The sequence below is a fragment of the Lipotes vexillifer genome, unplaced genomic scaffold (genome assembly GCF_000442215.2).
Source record: "Lipotes vexillifer unplaced genomic scaffold, Lipotes_vexillifer_v1.1 scaffold168, whole genome shotgun sequence".
NCBI lineage: Eukaryota > Metazoa > Chordata > Mammalia > Artiodactyla > Lipotidae > Lipotes > Lipotes vexillifer.
This window is the reverse complement of record NW_006773947.1, coordinates 1,332,437-1,358,373: the sequence shown is the minus strand read 5'-3', so window position 1 is coordinate 1,358,373 and position 25,937 is coordinate 1,332,437. Positions and strand designations below refer to the sequence as shown.

Sequence of the window (25,937 nt, the reverse complement as noted above, 5' to 3'; positions counted from 1 at the left end):
CCCGTTGCAGAGCGCAGGCTCAGTGGCCATGGCTCATGGGCCCAGCCGCTCGGCGGCATGTGGGATCTTCCCGGACCGGGGCACGAACCCGTGTCCCCTGCATCAGCAGGCGGACTCTCAACCACTGCGCCACCGGGGAAGCCCAGCAGTTACCCTTTTTTATATATCTTGAAGGTATTCGCTTATCTGTTTCTAACTGGGGTGGTCACTTGATGTTTTCAATAATCTTTTACCTGGAGAGTGAAATACCTATATTTCTAGGGAAAAACTGTAGTCCTTTGATTATGTGAAATGCTGATTTAAATGGGCCTCCTGCAGTAAAACTTGTAAATGAGGAACTATCCCAAATTCAGTAGCTATTTACTGTTCCATCTTTTTTTCTTAATATTTTAATAAACTTCACACCTTTCTGGAAAAAAAAAAATTCCCTGCAGAGTAAAGAATACATTTGTTTTTGTTTTTACCAGAGCTGTGAGTTCTGCTGTTCTGCCTTCTCTTGCTGCTGCTAAAAGTAATTCTTCAAGCTTTCTTTGTTGAGTCCTTTCTACAGCTGCAAAAGGAAAAGTACATATTATTCTACTTCTAGTCTGGATCCTATTAGCAAATTTATCACAAAGATGTATAGAGAATAAAGTGATCATGATAAGAAAAGTCACAATGTTTTGAACTGTAATTCAAATGCTGTTAGACTTTACTGTTATTCTCACTGCCTTTATTTCAGACTACAGAGTTCAACTTCCCTCAGGTTCAGATGAATTTTTGTTTTCAATTCAGAGGTCCTTATGTACATTACTCACTACAACACCCAACACAAGTAATTATGAATTATGAATTACTTTTGCATGCTGAAATACTATTACATATGTGCCCTGGAAAGGTAGGTAAGTGGGGAGAGGTGCTCATACCTTCTAGAACCTTAGAATGCAAAAAATAATAATAAGAAATAGCTTTGGCAGGAAGACATACAAACCATATAAATATATTTAGGTTTATATATACTTACATACTTCTACATAAGAATATTTTATTTCTTTAACAAATACTCTAGCACTTACTACGCGCCAAATACCTTTCAAAACACTTAAACAATATTAACACATTAAATCCTCATAACTACTCTTTGAAGTGTTACTATTTTCACAATTTTATAGATGAAGAAACTGAGGCAGCAAGAGGTTAAGGAACTCCACACAGCCGGGATGTGGAGGAGCTGGGACTTGACCTTCGGCAGGTGGGTTCCAGAGTCCGTGCTTTTACCATTACTCTGTGCTGCTCATACTTGCAGGGAATGAGAGCAGTCTGATTTAAGGGACGAGAGTATGTAATAAGGTCTCATTTCTGCTATGTTTGAGTTCTGTTTCGGCTTACAGAAAAGAAACCATTTCATAGAAATGCTTAATAATAATCCCCCTTAAAATATGTGTACAATGTCCTGTGCAAAGGCTGCAAGGGAGGAACTATAAAAGGTTTCCTAGGTCTCCCCGAGAAATAATGAACATTTATTAATAGTTAGTAATTACTATGCGCTAACAGTTGTTCGAGACACTACACATGCCCTTGCATTTCAACTACAGGAAACACAAAGCTTGAATACAGGAATAGCTGGAACCAGTTTAACTTTGTCTTAAGAAGGGACTAACATTACTAATATACCATCATCTTCTTTTCTCACATTTTTATTTCCACACCCACTCCCTCCCTCTCCACTTTGGAGGAAGGCTGCCACGCCTCCACACATGCTCCCAACAGTGCTTTCTTTTGCTGGGATTCATGCTCTTCAGTCTTTCCTCTAAGGCCACTGGACTGTGAGCTTTGGAGAACAGTCACATCCCCACCCTCCCCTACACACCTGTACTACTGCATGTATTACCTGGAGCTGTAATTTATCCCTGCAGTCATTCTCAAAGTCAGGTACCTGTTCTTACTCTTCTGTGTATCCTAGACATTTATGAGAGTATCTGGCACAATGCATATCTAGCCAATAAGTATTCACTGAATAATCAAACAATGTTTAATAATGTTTATTGTAGACTTTAAGGAAGGGTGGTAAATGTTTCTCTCTAGATCGTCTAGGCTCATAAATGAAGGAAAAATGGATTTGGAGTTGAAAACCCTGATTGTGTTCCTGTCCTGTGTTCTTTCTGGACACTGAAAGAAGACTGCTGATCCAGCCAATAAAAACAAATATTCCAATTTGTGGACTCAAGACTTCTACAGTGCCTGTAATGTTCTGTTCCTTGGCATGGATGTGTTTCCCTTGTGAAAACCGCAAGCTGTGCATTGATAATGTGTACTTTTATCCATATATTTTATACTTTAATAAATGTTTTTTTTTTTTTTTTTGGCCTGGTTGAGTTGGGTTCCTGGACCCAATTCCAATGTGTGTGTGTGGAGGCTTCCTCACATCAGCAATCAATTATTGGATGCTAGCAGATATACAAAAGTTCAACTCTTTTCTGACACTGTCTACCCAGAGATAGAATCAGATCCCATAGACAAAGGGCTCAGTCCCACAAGACCTCCCTCCACTTCAGAGACCAGTCACAAGTTGTTACCTGTGCTTTTGACCAGCTACAGATTGGAGGTTCTGAGGATGTGGCCTCTCCCGTTGTGGAGCACAGGCTCCGGACGCGCAGGCTCAGCGGCCATGGCTCAGGGGCCCAGCTGCTCCACGGCATGTGGGATCTTCCCGGACCGGGGCACGAACCCGTGTCCCCTGCATCGGCAGGCGGACTCTCAACCACTGCGCCACCAGGGAAGCCCAATAAATGTTTTTTAAAGCAAATACTCCACCCCCAAAATAATTTGTCCTATAAATTTTATTTTTATTTTTTTAAAATATTTATCTATTTATTTATTTATTTTGGCTGCATACACCTATCTATCTATCTATCTGTCTAACTATCTGTTTATTTTGGCTGCCCTGGGTCTTAGTTGCAGCACTCAGGGTCTTCGTTGAGGCATGCAAACTCTTAGTTGCAGCACGCGTGTGGGATCTAGTTCCCTGACCTGGGATCAGATCTGGGCTCCCTGCACTGAGAGTGCAGAGTTTTACCCACTGGACCACCAGGGAAGCCCCTGTCCTATAAATTTTAAATTTGATATGACTATAAACTAACTCTTTGTCTTTCTTTTCAATCAGAATCCAGAGTTAGTAGGGATCACAGAGATCATGAAGCCTAACTCCATCCTGATAAGACACTTACATACACGCCCAGCGTAGGTTACATAGCAGAGGACACTTCAAATGCAGGTGAGAACCTACCAAATGTACTTCATTAACAACAGAAAATCACCCTTTTGCAATCTCTATAATACAGAGTGATGCAGGCAAGAATTATCAACGAATGCGAAAATCACTGATTTAAAGTGATTTTATCCTGATTTCAGGATATTTACATAGTCTCGGTTTTTCTCCCCAAGGATTATCTATTAATTACAAAAGGGGGAAGGTAGCTTAACAGTGGACCACGTAGTGATCAGAGATAATTTCACCAGTAATGGAACAGAATGACATCATGTACCTCGTAATATGCACTGGTATAAAGCATAAAACCCTATCCTATGCCAAATACAACCTATGGCAAAATGTATATCCTGAATCTAATTATATGAAACAAGAAAAGCCCCAATTGAGGGGCATTCTACAACAGTGATCTTATGATAATGATGTTAAATCTCATGAAATTGATCATTATATTGTGATTATATAAGGAAATATCCTTGTTCTTAGGAGATACACACTGAAGTACTTAGGGCTAAAGTATCATTATGTCTGCAAATTATTCCCTAATAGCGCCGCAAAAAAAAAAAATTAAAAGTAAATAAATAACATTAAATAATACATAAAAAGGTAAACCAGATGGGGCAAAATGTTAATGACTGGTGACTAAGTGCAGATATACAAGTGTTTGTTGTACTATTCTTGAAACTTTCTCATAGGTTGGATATTTTCTCAAAATAAAAAAAAGTCAAACGATATGTAGAAGAAGGTACACTAGTCCTCTCTGTGCCTGACAAGTAGAAATCTACCCTCTCCCAAACGCTTCTAATCATGGGAAACTCACTACACCCTTCAAGGCAACCCAAGCCATTATTATAATACACTGGACCCAAAGATAAACTCCCTGGCATGCCATCAAGTGGATCGTCAGCTGGCCCTGGTCGGCCTCAAATAAGAATACCCCCTTCCAATAGTAACAGTTCTTGAGATACTCAAACATGATTCTGTTGTGTCTAGTGATATCTGTCTTTCTGGGGTGAAACATTTCCTGTCTCTACATGCATTACCCTACAATTGGGTTTCTGGTCTACCTGTGGTCTTGGTGGGTTGTGGATGAACTCCCTGCAGTCGGATCCATTTAATGCACTATCCACAAATGATATCACACCTGGCTAAAGTGATCTCATCAGAGCAAAATCTCTATTTCTACTTCTATTACCCCAGCTAGAACCATACTGTAGCTGATAAATCATAAGTGCCCATCAAGTCAACTAAGCCTTTGTCCTTAGCACAGTTGGGTTTTGGCGGCTGTGCGGGTGGGTACTTAGAGCACATCTTTACAGCTAGCCCCATTAAATGTCAACTTGTGAGGTGAACCCAACATCCCAGTCTGTCAGGAGAATGTCAGTTCTGGGTTCTCATCTTATTACAAATAAAATAATAGAACAGGATCAAAGACAGTACCTAATCCTCCCAATTAGATCATAATTTATTAAAGGGCAGGGATGACATATAATATGACCAATCTCCTCAAAATCACATAATACTGAGTCTTATAGAAGCTGTTATGTGTTGATTTGTTTATTGAAAATGAGAGGGTTCATTTTAAATGCAAGAGTGAGTAGAGATGTTGATCTAAAGGTGTCAGACAAGCAGACATTATCTTGTAACTAAAGAAACAAGGTTGATTTTAGGTTTCAAGGCCAACTGGAAAGTAATAAAAAGCAAGACCTTGCTTCGTACATAGATAAAAATACTAATAACAAATAAATCAACACCCTTTAAGTACAAAATTATCTTGCCCTTCTCTGAATTGCAAAGGAAAGGATGTGTGTGAAACTGCAACTCTAATTCAATATCTTTATTCATAAAGTAGTAATTAAGAAATCTTCTCAGGGACTTCCCTGATGGTCCAGTGGTTAAGAATTTGCCTTCCAATGCAGAGGACACAGGTTCAATCCCTGGTCGGGGAACTAAGATCCCACATGCCACGGGGCAACTAAGCCCATGCGCTCTACAGCCCACGTGCCACAACTAGAGAGAAGCCCGTGTGCCGCAACGAAGACCCAACGCAGCCAAATTAATTAATTAATTTTTAAAAATGTAATCTTCTCTACTATAGAAATACTACCAAAAAAATAATTACAGCCAAAACCTTGGATATTTGGGGGATAATCCTAACAAATGAATGCTTCCCAATGTAAGCATCAAAGTATTTTTGTTTTAAACTATTTTTAGAGAAATCCCTAATATGTCTTCTTAAATGTAACTGAATCTTTGAAGTTCATCTAACAATGAATCTGATCCATGAAGAATTTACTGTTGGCTGCTGTACTACGATGAAGCCCTCAGGGTAATGGAGCCGGCCAGAGCTATCTTCCCCAATATCAAATGACTCCCAGTAGCTACACCTCTTATAGTTTCCCTGTCTGGCGCTCTATATTCCTTCATTATCATGCTTCTGCAGCCTTTCAGCCGTACTCCCTCATGTCTCTAATTTCTACTTTTAATTTTGTTGGAGATTTGATTTTTAAAACTCGCCATAATCTTATATAAAGAATTTAAAAGCTGTGCGGAAACTCTCATATAGTTTTATGTCTAATCAGTGACTTGCAAATTACATTATCTTTAGACCACAGGCTTGGTGTCATCTATTTTGGCATCTCAGAAGCCATCTCTACTTCTATTCGGGACCGTGTCTATAACAAAAATAAATGCTGTTTAGATTAAGATCCATAACATTTACCTTCAAGCATGTTTCTGATTTCTTTGTCATGAGTGACTTCCTTTGCTGTCTGTCCATTCCCATTAACAACAGTAGTATTAGCATTATATTCTAAAAGAAGCATTACCAACTCCTAAAAAAGCAGAGAAATTATATACTTTATTATATTATAGCCCTTTTTCAAATTACTAATTACTACTGAGTTTCTTCTACAATAGAAAGAATGACTAGGTAGGAATCTTTATATCACTTCAGTTCTGTCTGCATTATTGTGGTTCCTTAGTATTCACTTAAATTGACTACTACAATTTAACTAATTGTAGTAATGACTGACGGACTGCCTAAACAGTTGCCAATCCACAATTAAACAGACAACCTCTGTAATTGATTTTTAAAGTAAATTACCTGGTTATTTTACCAAGTTGATTCATGTGGTCAAAACTAAATATGAGTTAACAAAGCCATTATTTAAATTAGTAATTTAAATTAGATAATTAGAGCAGATAATACATTCATTTAACATTATTCCTCCAAGAAATGTTGAAAAAAATAATTTCCTCTACAGACTTAGATTTTTTAAAAATTAATTATAATGTTTATAATAAATAGGACATTATTTTCTGAAGTGATATAGACTGACAGGATACAACACTATCAAAGGGATGCTTTATAATGAATCAAATGATCTCCTGAAGTCAATATTCAACAATGGAGCATAAGCTACATCATTCATATTTACTCTAAGTGGCTAACAGCTCTTTTAGGAATTTTTATAGTAAAAAATGTTTAAATACATATCTAAACACAGACAGGAAGAAAACAAAATACTCATTGTCCTAGTCACTCCATGACCACTACAAACATTTTGGAGGGTTTCTTTCTGATCATTTTTCCCTTGCATAAGTTTGAGATTTTTTTTAACATAATTTTATTTATGACATAATTGTTTAAGTTATACTCCTTTTGCCTAATACATCAGTTTCCAGGAGGTTATAGTGTCTATCAACATACTTTTCACTGAATATTATTCTATAAAATGTACTACCACATTTTACAAATAGAAAAACTGCTAAGAAGTCTAATATTTTATAAATTCTTATAAAATATCTTAGCTTTTCCTATCATTTTAAAGGTAACATTTTGGAATAAGTGTTTTCATAGTTTATGTAAACAGTTCGTATTAGTAAAGAAAGTAGAACAACCCACAGAATGACAGAAAGTACTTATAAATCATATATCTGATAAGGAAATTGTATCCAGAATATATAAAGAACTTTTACAATTCAACAAAAAGACAACCCAATTGAAAAAATGGTCAAAGATAAAGAAGAGCAATCAGAAAAGGAAATTAAGAAAAACAATTCCATTTACAATGGCATCAAAAAGAATAAAATGCTTAAGAATAAACTTAACCATGGAGGTGAAAGATTTGTACACTAAAACTATGAAATATAGCTCAAAGAAATTAAAGAAGATATAAATAAGTGGGAAGACATCTAGTGATCATGAATGGGAAGACTTAATATTGTTGAGATGTGAACACTACCCAAAGCAATCTACAGATTCAATGCAATCCCTAACAAATCCCAATGATGTTTTTTCCAGAAACAGAAAATCCTATCATAAAATTCACTATGAATCTCTAGAGATCCCAAATAGACAAAACAGTAATGAAAAAGAAGAACAAAGTTGGAGATCTCACACTTCCAGATTTCAAAACTTACCTCAGAGATAATCAAAGTAATCGAAACAGTGCAATAATGACATAAAGACAGACATAGAGACCAATGGAATAGAAAAGAGAGCCCAGAAATAAACTCTCACATATTTGTTCAAATGATTTTCAACAAGGGTGCCAAGATCATTTGAAGGGGAAAGGACAGTCTCTTCAACAAATGGTGCTGTGAAAACTGGACATTCACATGCAAACAAATAAAGTTGGACCTGTATACTTTACACCACACACCAAAATTAACTCTATTAGGATGAAAGACCTAATAGAAAACCTAAAACAAAAATCTTAGAACATAAGAGAAAAGCTTCATAGCAGTCATTTCTTGCAATATGACACCAAAAGCATAGGTTAAAAAAAAAGAAAGAAACTGGACTACATCAAAATTAAAAACTCTGTACAACAAAGCACTATCAAGAGAGTGAAAAGGCAATCCAGAGTGGGAAAAAATATTTGCAAATCGGGTATCTGATCTAGGATTTATATCCAGAATATGTAAATAACTCCCCAAACTCAAAAACACCACCACCACCACCAAACTACCCGATTTTAAAAATGGGCAAAGAATCTGAAAAGGCTACATACTGTATGTATGTGACATACATATGGAACTATGTGACATTCTGGAAAAGGCAAAACTATGGAGAAAGTAGATCAGTAGTTGCCAGGGATTTGGGTGGGAGGAAGGATGAACAGGTGGAGCACAAAGGATTTTTAGGGCAGTGAAAATACTCTATATTATAATGATAGACATATATCATTAAACACCTTGTCCAAACCCAAAGAACATACAACAAAAAGAGTGAATGCTAAAGTAAACTATGGACTTTGGGTGCTTATGATGTGTCAATGTAGGTTCATCACTTGTTTTAACAAAAAAACCCAAAAACGAACCACTCTGGTGGGGCATGTTGATAATGGGAGAGACCATGCATGTGTGGAGGCAGGGCATACATGGGAAATCTGTATCTTCCCCTCAATCTTGCTGTGAACCTGAAACTACTCTACAAATACAAAAAATTTAAATAAATGGGCAAAGGATTCAATAGACATTTTTCCAAAGAAAAATGGCCAATAAGCATATGAACAGATGTTCAACATCACTAATCATTACAGAACTGCAAATCAAAACCAAATGAGATAACATTTCACAACCCTCAGGATGCCTAAATGAAGAAGACGGACAATAACAAGTGTGATGAGGATGTGGAGAAACTGAAACCTTCATGCAATGCTAGTGGGAATGTAAAACGGTGCGGGTGCTTTGGTAATCAGTTTGGCAGCTCTGCAAAATACTAATAAACAGAGCAATGCCAATTGGTGCAGCAATTCCACTCCTAGGTACATACCAAAGAGAAATGAAAACATATGCCCACAACAAAAATCTTGCACGTGTTCAAAGCAGCATTATTCATAATATCCCAAAAGTGAAAACAACCTAAATGTCCATCAACTGATAGTTGGATAAAATGTGGTATGTCCATACAATGGAATATTATTGGGCAATAAAAAACAATGAAGTACTGATATATATTATAATCATGGATGAGCCTTGAAAACATTATGTTAAGTAAAAGAAGCCAGTCACAGAAAACCATGTATTATATGCTTCCATTTATATGAAATGTCTAGAATAGGTACATCTATACAGACGGTAGATTAGTGGTTGCCAGGGCCTGGGGGAAAGGGGTAATAGAGAATGACAGCTCACGAGTACAGGATTTCTTTCTGGGATGATCCAAATGTTCTAAAATTATGTTGATGGTTGCACAAGTCAACATACCTGAACTACTGAATTGTACATGGGTGACTTGTATAGTATGTAAACTAGATCTCAATAAAGTGCCTATAAAAAGACAGTAGAGATATTCAAGTTTGGCACCACATGGCACATTCGAATTAAGGAATGTTATTTCTCAACCTACCTCATCTAGTTGTTTTATACCATCTTTGCAACTGTACAGTATTCTAGTAATTAACTGTCCTGATTTGAGTTTCAGGAAGGTATAAGAATTAATGTGGAACCTGACTGACATAAATCCTCAAAGGGCTGGACTACAGAAAATGGGCAGAGGGAATGGTATGCACAGAGGTAGAGAGGTACCTTTAAGAAAAGAGAATAGGCTTCGATTATGTGGCAACAGGCTACAGGGGGAAATAGGGCAGACTTTCAGAGCTGCTATATGCAATCTCAGGGGTTCAGATTGTCCTGAAGGGAAGGGACACCTCTTAAAGGTTCCAGAGGAATGACTATCAGACTGCAAGTTACAAAAAACACCTGTCCACCCTGTGCAGAAGATTAAGAGCAAAAGTTCCCAGAGTGTGGTCCTCAGACCTGTATGTAGCATCAGTACCACCCATGAAATTGGCAGAAAGGCAAGTTCTCAAGCCGCATCTCAGACCCACTGAATCAGAAATGCCGGGGATGGGGTCCAGCAACTTGTATGTTAAGCACTGAAATACAAGCGCTCAGGCAGGAGAAATCATCAGAAGAAGTTTTTATTCATTAAATCAGAATTAGAAAATAGAAGGCACCTGAAGAGACCAGTGGCTGGATGTCTAACTCGAGGAACATGAATGAAACACCCAGAGAGATCACCGCTGATTTTTAATACCTCAGTGGGTAGAAGAGGTTTTAACGTTCTTCAAAGGTCTGCTGCAGTATTATGTTTTGAAAAAACGTTTCTAAGCCGAACTGTGCTTCTCTATGCCAAAATCAAAGACCATCCTACCAGGACTTCCCTGGTGGCGCAGCGGTTAAGAATCCGCCTGCCAATGCAGGGGACACGGGTTCAAGCCCGTGATTACGGGTTCAAGCCCATGATTACCAAAGCACCCGCACCATTTTACATTCCCACTAGCATTGCATGAAGGTTTCAGTTTCTCCACAAGAAGAGAAGCCACCTCAACGAGAAGACCACGCACTGCAACGTCCCTGCTCAACACAGCTAGAGAAAGCCAGCGCGCAGCAACGAAGACCCAGCGCAGCCAAAAATAAATAAAAAATTATATGTAAAAGAAAAAAAAAAAGACCATCCTGCCCGCTTTAACAGTTTGTACACATAACAAAGGATTAGTTGTCATCTTCCTCTTCATCCCTCAGGATCTAGAATTCCTAATCTAGTCCTGAGAAGCCCCTGGTGCTTTTACACAAAATTCCAGCTCCAACCACCTTTCCCTCACAAGTTCTCCTTGCATCAACTGAATATGTGGCTCTCCTCTGAACTTTCTGCCAACTCTCCACATTCTTATTAACTACTCACTTAACATACTTAAGCCCTTACATTGTACAAGATCCTCCACCCGTCAGGGAAAACACTTAGGTAATGAATACTGAAGGGATCTGAGAAAGTGCTGAAAAAAATCAGAGCTGAGATCAGGATACTGACTGGGACATCCCTGGACATGGTGGAATTGAGAGATTAGGGAAAAAAAAGCCATTGGGAGACAGAGCAGTCCAGGTAAAAAGCAATGAATATGTTCTCAAGCAGAGACATTAAAAAGGAGGATTTAAAGTGACAAGTACTTCAATGACCAATACAAATACTGCATAAGGAGCGTGTGTGAAGGAAGAGGAGCCCCATTGTAGAAACATGAAATTCCAGATATCTGAGTGGCAAGTAAGGAGCCAAAACATGCAGCTAAACAGAAGACCTGGACACCTGGAAAAAAGTATGAGGTCAAAATACAGATTTCCAAATAATCCTCCAGGAGAAATAATGAAGCCTTAAGAGTGGATGGGGGCTTCCCTGGTGGCGCCGTGGTTGAGAGTCCGCCTGCCGATGCAGGGGACACGGGTTCGTGCCCCGGGCCGGGAAGATCCCACATGCTGCTGAGCGGCTGGGCCCGTGAGCCATGGCCCTGAGTCTGCGCGTCCGGAGCCTATGCTCCGCAGAGGGAGAGGCCACAACAGTGAGAGGCCCACGTACCGCAAAAAAAAAAAAGAGTGGATGGGTTTCTTAGGGGGACAGTTTCAAGAAAAAAGAGAAGAATGGTTTAAAAAAAACAGAGGGGGCTTCCCTGGTGGCGCAGTGGTTGAGAGTCCGCCTGCAGATGCGGTGGACACGGGTTCGTGCCCCGGTCCGGGAGGACCCCACATGCCGCCGAGCGGCTGGGCCCGTGAGCCGTGGCCGCTGGGCCTGCGCGTCCGGAGCCTGTGCTCTGCAGCGCGAGAGGCCACAGCAGTGACACAAAAAAAAAAAAAAAAAACAAACAGAGGAACACCTACAATGAAAGGTAAGGAAAATGAACAAGCACAAACAGATAGGAATCAGAAAAGCAGCCAAAGATGCAGCAGCAGAAACAGACTGTGTAGTGCCTCTTCCCAGAGAGATCAGCTTTGTTGGAGTGCAGCTATGGAAAATATGAAAACAGAAACCTTAAAAATAGTAAACAACTGAGGAACTTTAGGAAAACATTCAGTTAACAGGTACCTAGACTACAAAGGATCAAAATAATCAAGGTGCTAAGGAAGTTGAAAAAGGAAGTGTAGGTACATTTTAATAGTATTTTATAAAAAATCAGAATAAGGACAAGCATCTTGCTCACAGAAGTTCTCCTTGCCCACAAGGTCTCTTCAAGAGCAAGAGGACACGGAGAATCAGGAGAGCTATCTCCAAGAAGTGGTCATTCATGATGTATGTGACTATATACAAAGACAGTACAAAAAAAGAAAAACACACGACCCTAAGTGGCTCAAGCTAGCATAGTCATAATAATGTACACTCAGTATTTATTTAACCAAAATCTAGCTGTAGATTAAGAGAATGAGAAAAGTGAAGTGGTTTTAGTGGGGATTAAGGCAGGGAGAAACAAATAATCAAATGCTTATCTTCCAGAAGTAAGCCAATAGAAAATCTAAAATTAAAAAAAAAAACAAACACAACAAAAAACAAGAATCAGTGACATAAGTATATTATTTAGAAACATGAAAGTTAAAAAACCTGAAGTAACAGCTGAAAATAATAACATGGTTGCCTCTAGGTAAGTGTGACTCAGAGTGGGCAGGCGTGGAGCAAAGGTCATCAGTTTTTCATTATAAGTCTCAGAATATCACTTGACATCTAAAATGAAATACGCACGCATGTGTGTCTGTCATACAGAGTGAAGTAAGTCAGAAAGAGAAAAACAAATATTGTATATTAAAGCATATATGTGGAATCTAGAAAAATGGTACAGATGATCTTATTTGCAAAGCAGAAATAGAGACACAGACATAGAGAACAAACATATGGATACCAAGGGGGAAAGGAAACGTATGGATATCGAAGGGGATAGGGGAGGGGATGCGATGTACTGAGAGATTGGGACTGACATATATACACTATTGATACTAGGTATAAAATAGATAACTAATGAGAACATACCATATAGCACAGGGAACTCTACTCAGTACTCTGTGGTGACCTAAATGGGAAGGAAATCCAAAAAAGAGGGGATATATGTATAGCTAACACAAAATTGTAAAGAAACTATACTTCAATAAAAATTAAAAAAGAAAGAAACACACATGCACAGGCACATACACAGAATTTTTTTTTCAAGAAACACCTCACTAAGAAAAAAGTCTTAAAGATCCCTAAGACACTGCTAAATAGTAGCTGAAATATGTAAGGCAAAGACATATGTTCAACTTAACTAACACTTAAGAACTAGCAATGTCTCCAAAATTACCACAAGAAAAGCCTGTTTCATAAGTTAATTGGGACTGGGCTTCCCTGGTGGTGCAGTGGTTAAGAATCCACCTACCAATGCAGGGGACATGGGTTCGAGCCCTGGGCCAGGAAGATCCCACATGCTGCGTAGCAACTAAGCCCATTCGCCACAACTACTGAGCCTGTGCTCTAGAGCCCGCAAGCCACAACTACTGAAGCCCACATGCCACAACTACTGAAGCCCACGCGCCTAGAGCTTGTGCTCCGCAACAAGAGAAGTCACCACAATGAGAGGCCTACGCACCATAACGAAGAGTAGCCCCTGCTTGCCACAACTAGAGAAAGCCCACGTGCAGCAACGAAGACCCAATGCAGCCAAAAATAAATCAATCAATCAACAAATTAAAAAAAAAATTAATTGGGACTTCCAGATTCCACCTAGCATTTAGAAAGCTGAGAGTCACTCCCATTCTAGTAACAAGGGGAAAAAACAGGTAATCTACAGAACTATACTTTTCTTGAACCCAGAGAATTAAGATGGCAGGGCAACCAACTAGTCTGAAATCTAAGGAAATTGCTTCAAAGCGAGCATGGGTTCACCTCGAATAGGTGTGGGAAAAAGATGGGACCTGCCAAACATTAATAGAATGAAAGAAAAAAATCATATAATCATCTCAACATATGCAGAAAAAGCATTTGACAAGATTCAACATTCTTTCAGGATAAAAAGTCTAAACAAATTAGGTAGAGAAGGAATGTACCTCAACATAATAAAAGCCATATGACAAGCCAATGGCTAACATTATATTCAACAGTAGAAGGCTGAAAACTTTCCCTCATCACAAGGGTGCCTACTCTCATCACTCCTATTCAACACAGTACTGGAAGTCCTAGCCAAAGCAATCAGGCAAGAAAAAGAAACAAAAGTCATCAGAATCGCTAAGAATGAAGTAAAATTGTCTCTATTTGCACATGACATGATTTTATATATAGAAACCCCTAAAAAGTCCACCAAAAGCTGTAGGATCTACTCAGTGAATTCAGTAAAGTTGCAGCATACAAAATTAACACACAAAAATCAGCAGCGCTTCTATATACTAACTATAAATTATCTGCAAAAGAAAGAAAACAATCCCATTTACAATACCATCGAAAACAAAAAAATACTTAGGAATAAATTTAACCAAGGAAGTGAGACATCTCTACACTGAAAACCACAAGACAATTTTGAAAGAAACTGAAGAGGACACAAATAAATGAAAATATATCCTGTGTTCATGAAATGGAAGAATTAATATTGTTAAAATGTCCATGCTACTCAAAACCACCTATAGATTTAATGCAATCCCTATCAAGATTCTAATGGCTTTTTTTTTTTTTTTTTTTTTTAACAGAAGTAGAACAAATAGTCCAAAAATTTATTTGGAACCACTAAAGACCACAAATAGCCAAAGCAATCCTGAGAAAGAACAAAACAGGAGGCATCATACTTGATTTCCAGCTATGGTAATCAAAACAGTACGGTACTCACATAAAAATGGACACAGAGACAAAAGGAACAGAATCAAGAGCCCAGAAATAAACCCATGCATATGTGATCAACTGATCTTTGACAAAAGGGTCATGAATACTTAATGAAAAAAAGACAATCTCTTCAATAAGTGTTGCTGGGGAAATTGGGTATTCACTCATAAAGAATGAAACTAGACCCTTATCCTACACTGCTCACAAAAGTTAGGGTTACGGTTAACTCAAAATGAATTAAAGATATAAATGTAAGACCTGAAACCATAAAACTCCTAGAAGAAAACATAGAAAAAAGCTCCTTAACATGGGTCTTGGCAACAATGTTTTGGATATGACATGTAAAGCAAAGGCAACAAAAGCAAAAATCAACTGGGACTATATCAAACTAAAAGCTTCTGCACAGCAAAGAAAACCATCATAAAAAAGGAAAGGCAACATAGAAAATGCAACAAAATATTTTTAAATCATATGTCTGATAAGTAGTTAACATCCAAAATATATAAAGAATACAACTCAATAGCAGAAAGACAAATAATCCAATTTTAAAATGCACAAAGGATTTAATAGACATTCTTCCAGAGAAGATATTCAAATAGCCCAGGTACCTAAAATGGCACTCAACATCACTAATCATTAGGGAAATGCAAATCAAAACCACAATGAGATCTCACCTCACATATGTTAAAACAGCTATCACCATAAAGACAACAAACAACATGGTGAAGATGTGGAGAAAAGGCAATGATGTTGGTGGCATTGTAGACTGGTACAGCTATTATGGAAAACAGTAAAGAGGTTCCTCAAAAAAATAAAAAGTGGACTACCATAGATCCAGCAATTTCACTTCTGAGAGTAAAACCAAAAAAACGAAAGAAAGAAAAGAAACACTGACCTGAAAGGTATCTGCACCCCCATGTTCATTGCAGCATTATTTATAATAACCAAAACATGGAAACAACCTAAGCGTCCCCTGACCCATGAATGGATAAATAAAATATAGCGTGTGTGTGTGTGTATGTGTGTGTGTGTATGTATATACACACACACACACACACACACACACAATGGAATACTATTCAGCCATAAAAAGAAGGAAATCCTCCCATTTCCAAAAATACGGATGGATCCCAAGGGCACTATACTAAATGAAACAAGACAGAGAAAGACAAATACCATATGATCTCACTTATATATGGAACATAAAAAAATAAAAAACCCAAGCTCATAGTAAAAGAGGTCAGATTTGTGGTTACCAAAGGCTAGAGGTTAGGGGTGGAGGAATTGGATGAAGGTGGTCAAAAGGTAAAAAATTCCAGTTACAGGCACACCTCAGAGATATTGCGGGTTCAGTTCAGACCACTGCAATAAAGTATTGCAGTAAAGCAAATCACATTAATTTTTTGGTTCCCAGTGCATATAAAAGGTATGTTTACACTATATTGTAGTTTATTAAGCGTGCAATAGCATTATGTCTAAAAAAAAATAATGTAAATACCTTAATTAAAAAATACTTAATTGCTAAAATATGCTAACCATCATGAGGCTTCAGCAAGTTGTAATCTTTTTGTAATAGTAACAAACACCACTGATCACAGATCACCATAACAAATATAATAATGAAAAAATTTGAAATATTACGAGAATTACCAAAATGTGAGAGACACACAAAGTGAGCAAATGCTGTTGGAAAAACAGACTTGCTCAATGGGTTGCCACAAAACTTAAATTTGTAAAAAATGCATTATCTGAAGTGCAATATAGCAAAGCACAGTAAGGATACCTGTGCTATTTACCTCTGTCTCTACTGTCTTATACACAATGTTTAACATTCCATAAAAAATTACCAGACACACAAAAAGCAAGGAAAGCAATCCACTCTCAAGAGACAAAGTGGTTAACAGAATGACAAAGAAATGATCAAGATGTTGGAATGATCAGATAGAGAACTTTGTTATGTTAAAAGGTCTAGTGGACAAGGTAGACAACATATATGATGAGATGGAGAACTTCAGCTGAGAAGTGGAAACTGTAAGAAAGAGTCAAAGAAAAATGCTAGAAATGAGGTAAAGAATGCCTTCAATGGTCTCATCAGTAGACATCAGAACACAGCTGAAGAAAGAATCAGTAAACTTGAAGACAGGCCAATAGACATTAGCTAAACACTAAGAGAGAAAGTGGAAGGGAGTGGGGAGGCGGTCGGAAAAGGGGAAAAGGAGTGGGGAGAAGAAACAGAACTGAGCACCCATGGCTGTGGGACAGTATCAGTCTAACAAATGTATAATAACTTATTCAAGAATTTATATGAAGTACTTCCTGAATCTAGCAAAAAAGAATAAAAAAAGGAAAAAAAAGATCATGAAAACAGTATCTGCTACCATTTGCACATGTAATTTGCCCTCAGGAATGCTGTGTTCTGCTAACCATTTCCATAACTCTGCAGGTCAGCCTTCTCGACCTTGATCCTCTGAACTCACTCATTCATTACCATAATTGCAGCCACCTGGCTTCTGATGTTTAAGTGCCACCTCCAGGCCTCTACTGTTTTAGGGTCCTATGACATCCCCCCTACCCGCTTTGCTATCAGTGAAGCAGGTCTGCAATGGCATTTCCAGATGGCAGCCCTAGACCTCAGAGGACATGGAAACGGTTTCTCAGTGATGCTAGGACCTTTTCCACCAGCGATTTTTCAGTGCTTTGGTAGATGATGTATCCTTTAGGCCCCTCCATGGCACAAAATTATCTGGTACGATCCATATTCAATCCAGCCTGCCTGCTTATTTAAAACCTTCAATTGTCTGCAATGGCATTTCTGGCATTTTGACACCTATAATGGGGGCCATTGCTTTGTCCATGCTGCTAGGAACTTTCCAAATACACCTCAACTTGTACTATCAAAAGAAATCAACGATGGTCAGAAGCCAAAGACAGTTGCCCCAATAAAAGCCACGATACCTTGTCCAGTTTCTGGGCCTGAGTCAATTTTGGACTTAGAACTATGTATTGAAGGAGAGGCCAGATCCTGGAAGGGAAGATTCTGCAACACCAAAGCAAACGTATAGACATGAATCTCTCAGACCACCCCCCAAGGGACCAATGACAATTTATTCAAGTAGCTGTATACCAGGGAAAGGGGAAAACCCAAACATTTCACAAATTATTAAGTACAAGATGCAAGAGACACAAAGTGTTATCTGGCCTCTCTATTAGACAGGGGGCATGCATAGGGGTGAGATAATAAAACCTGAGCCAGATCTGGCTCACAGTGTATGCACTGGGTCCACAAACACATCCAGAGGACATTGCCCCAGTCCCTGAATGTATAATTGGAACAGACATGTTGGCAAACACTCACATCGCTTCCTTGGTCTATAGTATAAAACAGCCAGATGGAAGGCTCTAAATCTGCGCTCCCCCATACCCTGGCCAGGATAAATAAAACCAGTATCCCACATGCAGGGAAATGACAGAAATTAGTGCCACCCTTAAAAACCCAAGTATGCAGGGCTGATGGTCCCTACAATACTTCCATTTAATTCACCACTCTGCCACTACAAAAACCAGAAGGAACGTGGAGGATGACAGTGGACTCCCACAAGCTCAACCCAATAGCCCCAATCCTAGCAGCTCTGCCAAATATGAAATCTTTGCTAGAGCAGGTTAATACTACTTAAGTACACAGTACACAGCAACTGACCTGGCAAATATATTCTTCTCTATCCTCATTAGGAAAAAAAAGATAGAAAACACTTTGCATTCACACGGACAACAGTACACATTTACATTTACAGTTCTGCCTCAGAGCCATTTGGGCAACCTGCAGAAATCACCCTGGTTCACCCTGGTCCAATGATGTCCTGTTAACAGAACCAGATGAGCAAGAAGAAGTGGAATGTTGAAGGCTTTAATAAGATACATATGCTCCAGAAGGTGGGCTATCTTATAATTCAGGGGCTTTGTCATGTCAATAAATTCTCAGGGGTTCAGTGGTTTGGGTAATGCCTGGGCATTGCCCCCAAAGTAAAGAACTTGCACTTCCACCTTGCACTTCCACCTTGCACTTCCTTCCTGAAACAGAAGCAAGCACAACGCCTGGATGGCTTCTTCCGGTTCAGGGGCAGCATATTCCACAACTAGGAATAATGTTCTGATCCATATGCCAGATGAGAAAGGATGCCTGAACACCAGGCTCCTTTGTCAAAGGACCAGCAGGCAAGGAGAGTCACCACCTTAGCAGAGGTAATTAAACTTGAACATCAGAAGAAAGGAGTAGTATTCACAATGGGGACAAGAAGGACTACATTTCGTGTGCAGACGATGCACTTAAGGGTCTCTTGGTGTTCCCTTGTCCAATTTTGACAGTAAATGGACAAGTGTAACAACCCTTGCCTAAGAAGGGCACGATAACGAGGGGTTGAGACCTCCAGGGTTGAGGGCCTGAGTCACATCACCAAGTAAGCCCTGAACACCAGATGTGCTAGCCAAGGGGAAGGGGAATCTAGAACAGATAGTAGAGGAGGGAGAAGATGATTCAGTTGTGGTCCCAAGGTCAACCACAGCAACAGGAGCCCCCCATGGTCAGCAGGTGCATTCCTTCTGGGAACATCAGCTTGACTCTAGCCTCTGGCCACCCTTCCTTCCACAGGTGTGACCCCTTAGCACTTCGATAAGCCTGTGGCACACTAAACTCCATCTCGGTCTACTTCCTCTGAAGCCCAACCTACAAGAAATAGTAATGTTTATACCTATATTTCAGGGGTGTCATGTTCCATTAAATAACACACGTCAAGTTGTTTGGACAGTGCTCGACTCATAGAAGGCATTCAATATATAAGCATGAGAAATTGTATCCTAGGGAACAAGATAGATAAGCTTATGTAAACCCCAGGATTATATGTATCCTCTAGATGCCAGGTGAGAGATACATAATTCCTGAGACACAGAACACAGGAAGCATTGATTTTAGATGTATGCTCAGCCTCACTAGAAGATACTAAGTGGAAACAAAGGTCAGTACTACAATCCAATTATTCACTATACTCTCCCTATTTTCAACGGATTATAGAAGATGTAAAAACTGCAGAATTTGAACTGCATTTGAAAAATAAAGGAACAAATGCTTATTAATACAATATCTTAAAATTCTGGTATATTAATTTTTATTAAAGAACACTAGGGGTCGCTAATGGACCAAGAAAGCCCATAGGTCCCTCATAAAGTTTTGGGAGCTGCATTTTATTTATTTGAAAGGATAAGAATTTAAAGTGCTTTGTAAGAAACCACATGCCTTTTCAACTCATCACTCTATTTATTAAATCACCACCCTATCATATTTTAAATTACCTTCATGGTAAAAGATCACATCAGAACAGGATAATTTGATTCCTTTCATGAGTACAATTAGAAATTAAACTTTTGCAAAATTCAATCATGTTTAGATACTGAGCACACACATTTTTAACGTTTCCTATGTGGCACAACCATTTAGCTTCAGCTAAATCTTATTTTCTAATACAAGCGATAATGTGCATGCTAATGTTCAAATCAAACTGAGGCCTAATTTAGCATGGTCTTATGTTCGAAGTTGAAGAAAATAGCCAGATATGCAAAGAACTGAGCATAGATTTGATTTGATCTAGGTAACTGATCTAGGTAATTACACAGATGGTAATTATGCAGTAAGACTTGTGCTCATGGAAGATACAAAAAAAAGTGAAATGTATAAATTCCTTGGGAGGAAGATTAATATGATCTAGTGGTGGTGAAGACACATACAACAATAAACTATGATACAAGGTAGAAGACGAATGACAGTGCTTGTAATATTCTTGGGAAATCTGGGAAAGGACAGCTGCCTTCCAGCTGCAGGAAGTCAGGAAAGAATTTATGGAGACAGCATTTGGGCTGCACTTTCAAGAATGGGTTGACATGGGCCATGTGAAAATAGACGGCCAAGAACTCTTCTAGGTACACAGAGAAGAATGAGAAGTGCAAGGCTATAAAGGAAAACAGCAAGTAGTTCACGTACGCGCCAGACAAATTAAACTATCTGCAGCTCATTTTTGAGCCTCCCCCGCACCGACCCCAGAGTCAAGCATAGCAGTTAACCCACTACCTTTATTTTTTTTAGTATAATGGGTATTTTTTTCTCAACTTTAGTGAGACTCCATATCTGGTCCACAAGTATCAACATATGAACAAACAGACCCAACAATGTGAAATGTACTAATTCAAACATGCTTAGCACACACTTACTGGGTTGATTAATAATTTATATGAAAATTGGTTAAATCTAATCATTAGAATAAAAAGTATAAAATCATATAAATTCATTCTTGAACTTGTGATAAATGCACATAAATCTTCCAATTATGGGATTATAAAATAACCTTTAGGGAGTATGTTAGACGATGGTTAATAATCACAACAAACAAGAAATACACCCTATGTCATAGTTAATTTACCAGATCATTCAAATAATCAAAAAAAGTATCAGGAAAGAGGGGTGAAGCAACTTTTGACTATGGTGGCATAAAGAGATCTGTGAACTGTAATCCTGAAAAAAAGAGTATAAAATTGGACAAAATTACAAAACTACTCATATCATGGTGCTGGATATCGACTAAAGACAACAAACTGAGAGGCATACTCAATAGGAACTAGAACTTCAGGTAAGATCAGGTGTCTTTAACCTTCCAGCCACAGGCTATGGCCACACACACCCCGACCCCGACCCCCAACCCCCTTCTCCAAGAAGTCTGACCAAACCAGGGCTGGCAATGAAAGCCAGTAGCTTTGCCAGAGGGAAATGACTTGATTTGGAGCAAAAAAGTAGCAAATTCAGTAGAAAACAAATGGAAAAACCTACAGCACGAGGCTCCTTTTCCCATTAGAGTGTATTTGCTTTCTGTCGGGGGTATAACAAATTACCACAAACTCAGCAGCTTAAAACACCACAAATTTATTATCTGACAGTTCTGTATTTCAGAATTCCAAAATGGGTCCCACTGGGCTAGAATCAAGGTGTCAGCAGGGCTGCTTTCCTTTCAGAAGCTCTAGAGAACTCATTTCCTTGCTTTTTCTGCTTTCCAAAGGCCGCCCACATTCCTTGGTCCCCTTCCTCCATTTTCCAAGCCAGAAACATTGCATCTCTCTGACCATTCTCTCCTAGGCACATCTCCCTCTCATTCTGACTCTTTTTCTGCCTCTCTCTCACACTTTCAAGGACCTTTGTAGTTACACTGAGGCCACCAGATAATCCAGAATAATTTTCCTCTTTTAAAGTCTGCTGATCAGCAACCTCAATTCCATCTGGAACTTTAATTTCCCCTTATCATGTAAGCTAACACAGCCACAGGCTTTGGGGACTAGGGTGAGAACGTCTCTGGAGGGCCATTATTATGCCCACCACATGGGGCAAATGGCAAAACAGCCTGGAAATGAGAGACCCAAAAAAGGACAAGGTAAGCTGCCCATACATTCCTGGCTGACTGTGCAGGAGAAACAGGAGAAGGCCCTGCAGAAAGCAGAAGCAGAAGTGAGGAATGGCTGCTCCCCAACCTACACACAGATCCATCAGCAGAGAGTAGAAGCTCTATGCTTCTGAGTATTCGTGCAAAACCTCTACCCAAATACTGGCTGACCACTAAGCTATGTAGATGCAGGGGTGAACTCTAGGAAATTTAGTCCATTTGGGGTGTCATAACAAAACCACCACAGATTGGGTGGCTTAAACATGATTTACTTCTCATATTTTCGGAGGCCGGGAAGACCAAGATCAAGGCACAACAAGATCTGGTGTCTGGTGAGAGCCTGCATCCTGGTTCACAGATGGTCATCTTCTCACTTTGTCCTCACATGGCAGAAGGGGCACGAGAGCTCTCTGCGGTCTCCTTTATAAGGGAACTAATTTCATTCACAAAGGCTCTATCACCATGGCCTAATCACCTCCCAAAGGCCCCATCCCTAATACCATCACTTTGGGATTTGAACATATGCATTTCAGGGGGATGCAAACAGCCAGTACATAAGAGAAACTACGTTAAAACATTAAAACAATTTTTTTAAAAAAAGAGCAGAGATATCAGTAGGCCAGACACATTCCATATTTCACAGATGAAGGCCAGACAATAAAAAAAATAATAATAACCTCAAGGGGAAAAGGTCAGAGTTGCTAAAATTATATTATATACAACGTCTAGTCTTCAAAAAAAACTTGTGTGACATGCAAAATAAAGGGAAGTATGACCCACAGTCTGAAAAAAGCAGGTAATAGAAACTGACTTTTAATGGGCCCGTATGTTGAATTTAGCAGATAAGAAGTATAAAGCTATTATAAATATGTCCATAAAGTTTAATATCCAAAGGGATAAAATACCAAAGAATATTTGTAAAAAAACAAAGAAGGCAGTAAAAGAGGAACTAAGGAACAAAACACCTGAGACATATAGAAAACAAGTACAAATAGAAGACGTAAATCCAAAGTTATTAACAACTAAATGTGACTAAACTAAATCAAAAGGGAGAAATTTTCAGATGATAAAAACATACACTGAATTATATGCTGCCAACAACAAACAAACATTAGATTCAAAGACACAAGGAAGTTGAATGTAAAAGGAGAGGAAAAGACATAATATAACCAGTAACTATACGAGAGCTAGATTGGCTATATTAACATAAAACAAAATAAACTTTCTGGTAAGAAATATTACTGAAGGCAAAGAAAGACATTTCATAATGACAAAAAAGGTCAATACACATCAGGAAGGCATATCCCATATAATATATCCCACATAATCCCACTATAAATGGATATGCACCTAACAGAGCCACAAAATTCATGAAGCAAAATCTGACAAAATTAAAAATATACAATTCAAGAATTAATAGTTGGAGACATCAATACCTCACTCTCAGTATTCGATAAAACAAGCAGAAAATCAGTTAAGGATAAGAGAACTGAACAGCCCTATCACTAACTTAACCTAATTTACATTTATAGAATACTCCACCTCAAAGTAGACTACATTTTTTTCAAGCACTCAATAAACATTCTCTAGGATAGATCAAATGCTATACTGTAAAATAATTCCTAATACATTATAAAAGAATTTAAAATACATTCTTCAAAACACAATTCAAAGTAAGTTACATGATCACAAGGGAAATTAAATTAGAAATCAACAATGGAAAGAAATTTGGTACATCTCCAAATATTTGGCAAAAAACATACTTCTATATATACCTGTGGGTCAAAGAAGAAATCACAAGGAAAATTATAAAATAATATTAATATTATTAACAACCTTATGCCAACAAATCAGACAACTTAGGTGAAATGGAAAAATATCTAGAAAGAAAATAACCAAAACTGACTCAAGGAGAAGTAGAAACTCTGAACAGTTCTATATTAAATAATTAAATTGATTTAGTAATTTAGGATCTTTCCACACAGGAAGTCTAAGCACAGATGGTTTCACTGGTGAACTTTATCAAATATTTAAGGAAGTAATAATCTTTCACAAGCCTTTGGGAAAACAGAAGAGGAATGAACATTTCTCAACTCATTCTACGAGGCTAGTATTACCCTATTACCAAAGCCAGACACATATACATCTCAAGAAAACTACAGAACAGTACCTCTCATGAATACACACCCAAAAAATCCTTAAGAAAATACTAGAATCCAGCAACATATAAAAAGGATTATTAACCAATACCAAGTGGGATTTATACAGGAATGCAAGGTTGGCTTGAAATCTCCAAATTAATGTAATACAACATATTAATAGATTAATAAACAAAAATCACATGATCATCTCAAAAGACAGAGGAAAAACATCTGACACCCATTCACGATTAAAAAAAAACTCTCAATAGACTAGAAATACAAGAAAGCTTTCTCAACCTAATAAAGGGCATCTAAGAGAAACTTACAACTATCATCATATTTACTGGTTAAAGACTAGATGCGATTCCCCAAAGATCAAAAAACAAGGCAAAGATTTCTGCTCTCATTGTATTTATTCAACACTATACTAGAATCTAGCAAGTAAAACAAAGAGGGGAAAAAGGATCCAGATTGGAAAGGAAGAAGTACAATAAATTTGTCTTTATTTTGCAGATCATATGATCTGGTATATAGAAAATCTTATGGAATCAACAAAAGCCTTCTAGAACTAGAAAGCAAATTCAGCAAGGACACAAGATAGAAAAGCAACATAAACACTGTCTTTCTATATAATAGCAACAAGAAATTGAGAACAAATTCCATTCAAAATAGCACCAAAAAGAATACAATGCATAGAAGTTTAACAAAAAGAGAATAAGATCTGTATACTGAAAACCTCAAAACATTGCTGAAAGAAATTAAAGATCTAAATAAATGGAGAGGCATTTGATGCTCACAGATTGGAAGACAATGTTGTTAAAGTGGCATTTCTTCCCAAATTGATCTGCAGGTTCAAGACAACACAACCTCTATCAAAATTCCAACAGGTGTTTTTATAGAAATTAACAGAATAATCTTAACATTTACATGGAAACACAAACTTTTGACTGACAATAGCCAAAATAATTTTTCAAAAGATCACAGGTTGGAGAACTTACACTACCCAATATCAAAACTTAATCACAGGGACTTCCCTGGCAGTCCAGCGGTTAAGACTCTGCCTGCACTCCCAATGCAGGGGGCCCAGGTTTGACCCCTGGTCAGGTAACTAGATCCCGCATGCTGCAACTAAAGGTCCCGCACACTGCAATGAAGATACCTCATGTGGCAACGAAGACACTGCACGTGGCAACGAAGACACTGCACATGGCAATGAAGACACTGCATGTGGCAACGAAGACCCAGAGCAGCCAAATAAATAAATATTTTTTAAAAAATTAATTACAAAGTAATGTAATAAGACAGTGTGGTATTGGTGCAAGGATAAAATACAGATCAAAAGAAGAGAACAGAAAGTCCAGAAATAAATCCTTACATTTATGGTCAACTGATTTCCAACAAAGGTGTCAAGGCAATACAATGGGGAAAGACTCTTTCCAATAAACAGTGAATAGATTAAAAAATGT

The 25,937-nt window shown here is 38.3% G+C and overlaps 1 protein-coding gene across 1 annotated transcript in view; it reads right to left on the bottom strand.

Annotated features, from left to right (window-relative positions):
• The window catches only part of OSBPL1A (oxysterol binding protein like 1A), a 217,468-nt gene that overhangs the window by 170,946 nt on the left and 20,585 nt on the right, over nucleotides 1-25,937 (bottom strand). The window contains exons 5-6 of the mRNA XM_007448592.1: nucleotides 5,970-6,081; nucleotides 465-550 (exon numbers count right to left, since the gene is read on the bottom strand). Coding sequence (XP_007448654.1) covers nucleotides 465-550; nucleotides 5,970-6,081 — 198 coding nt within the window. The remainder of the gene's footprint in view (nucleotides 1-464; nucleotides 551-5,969; nucleotides 6,082-25,937) is intronic.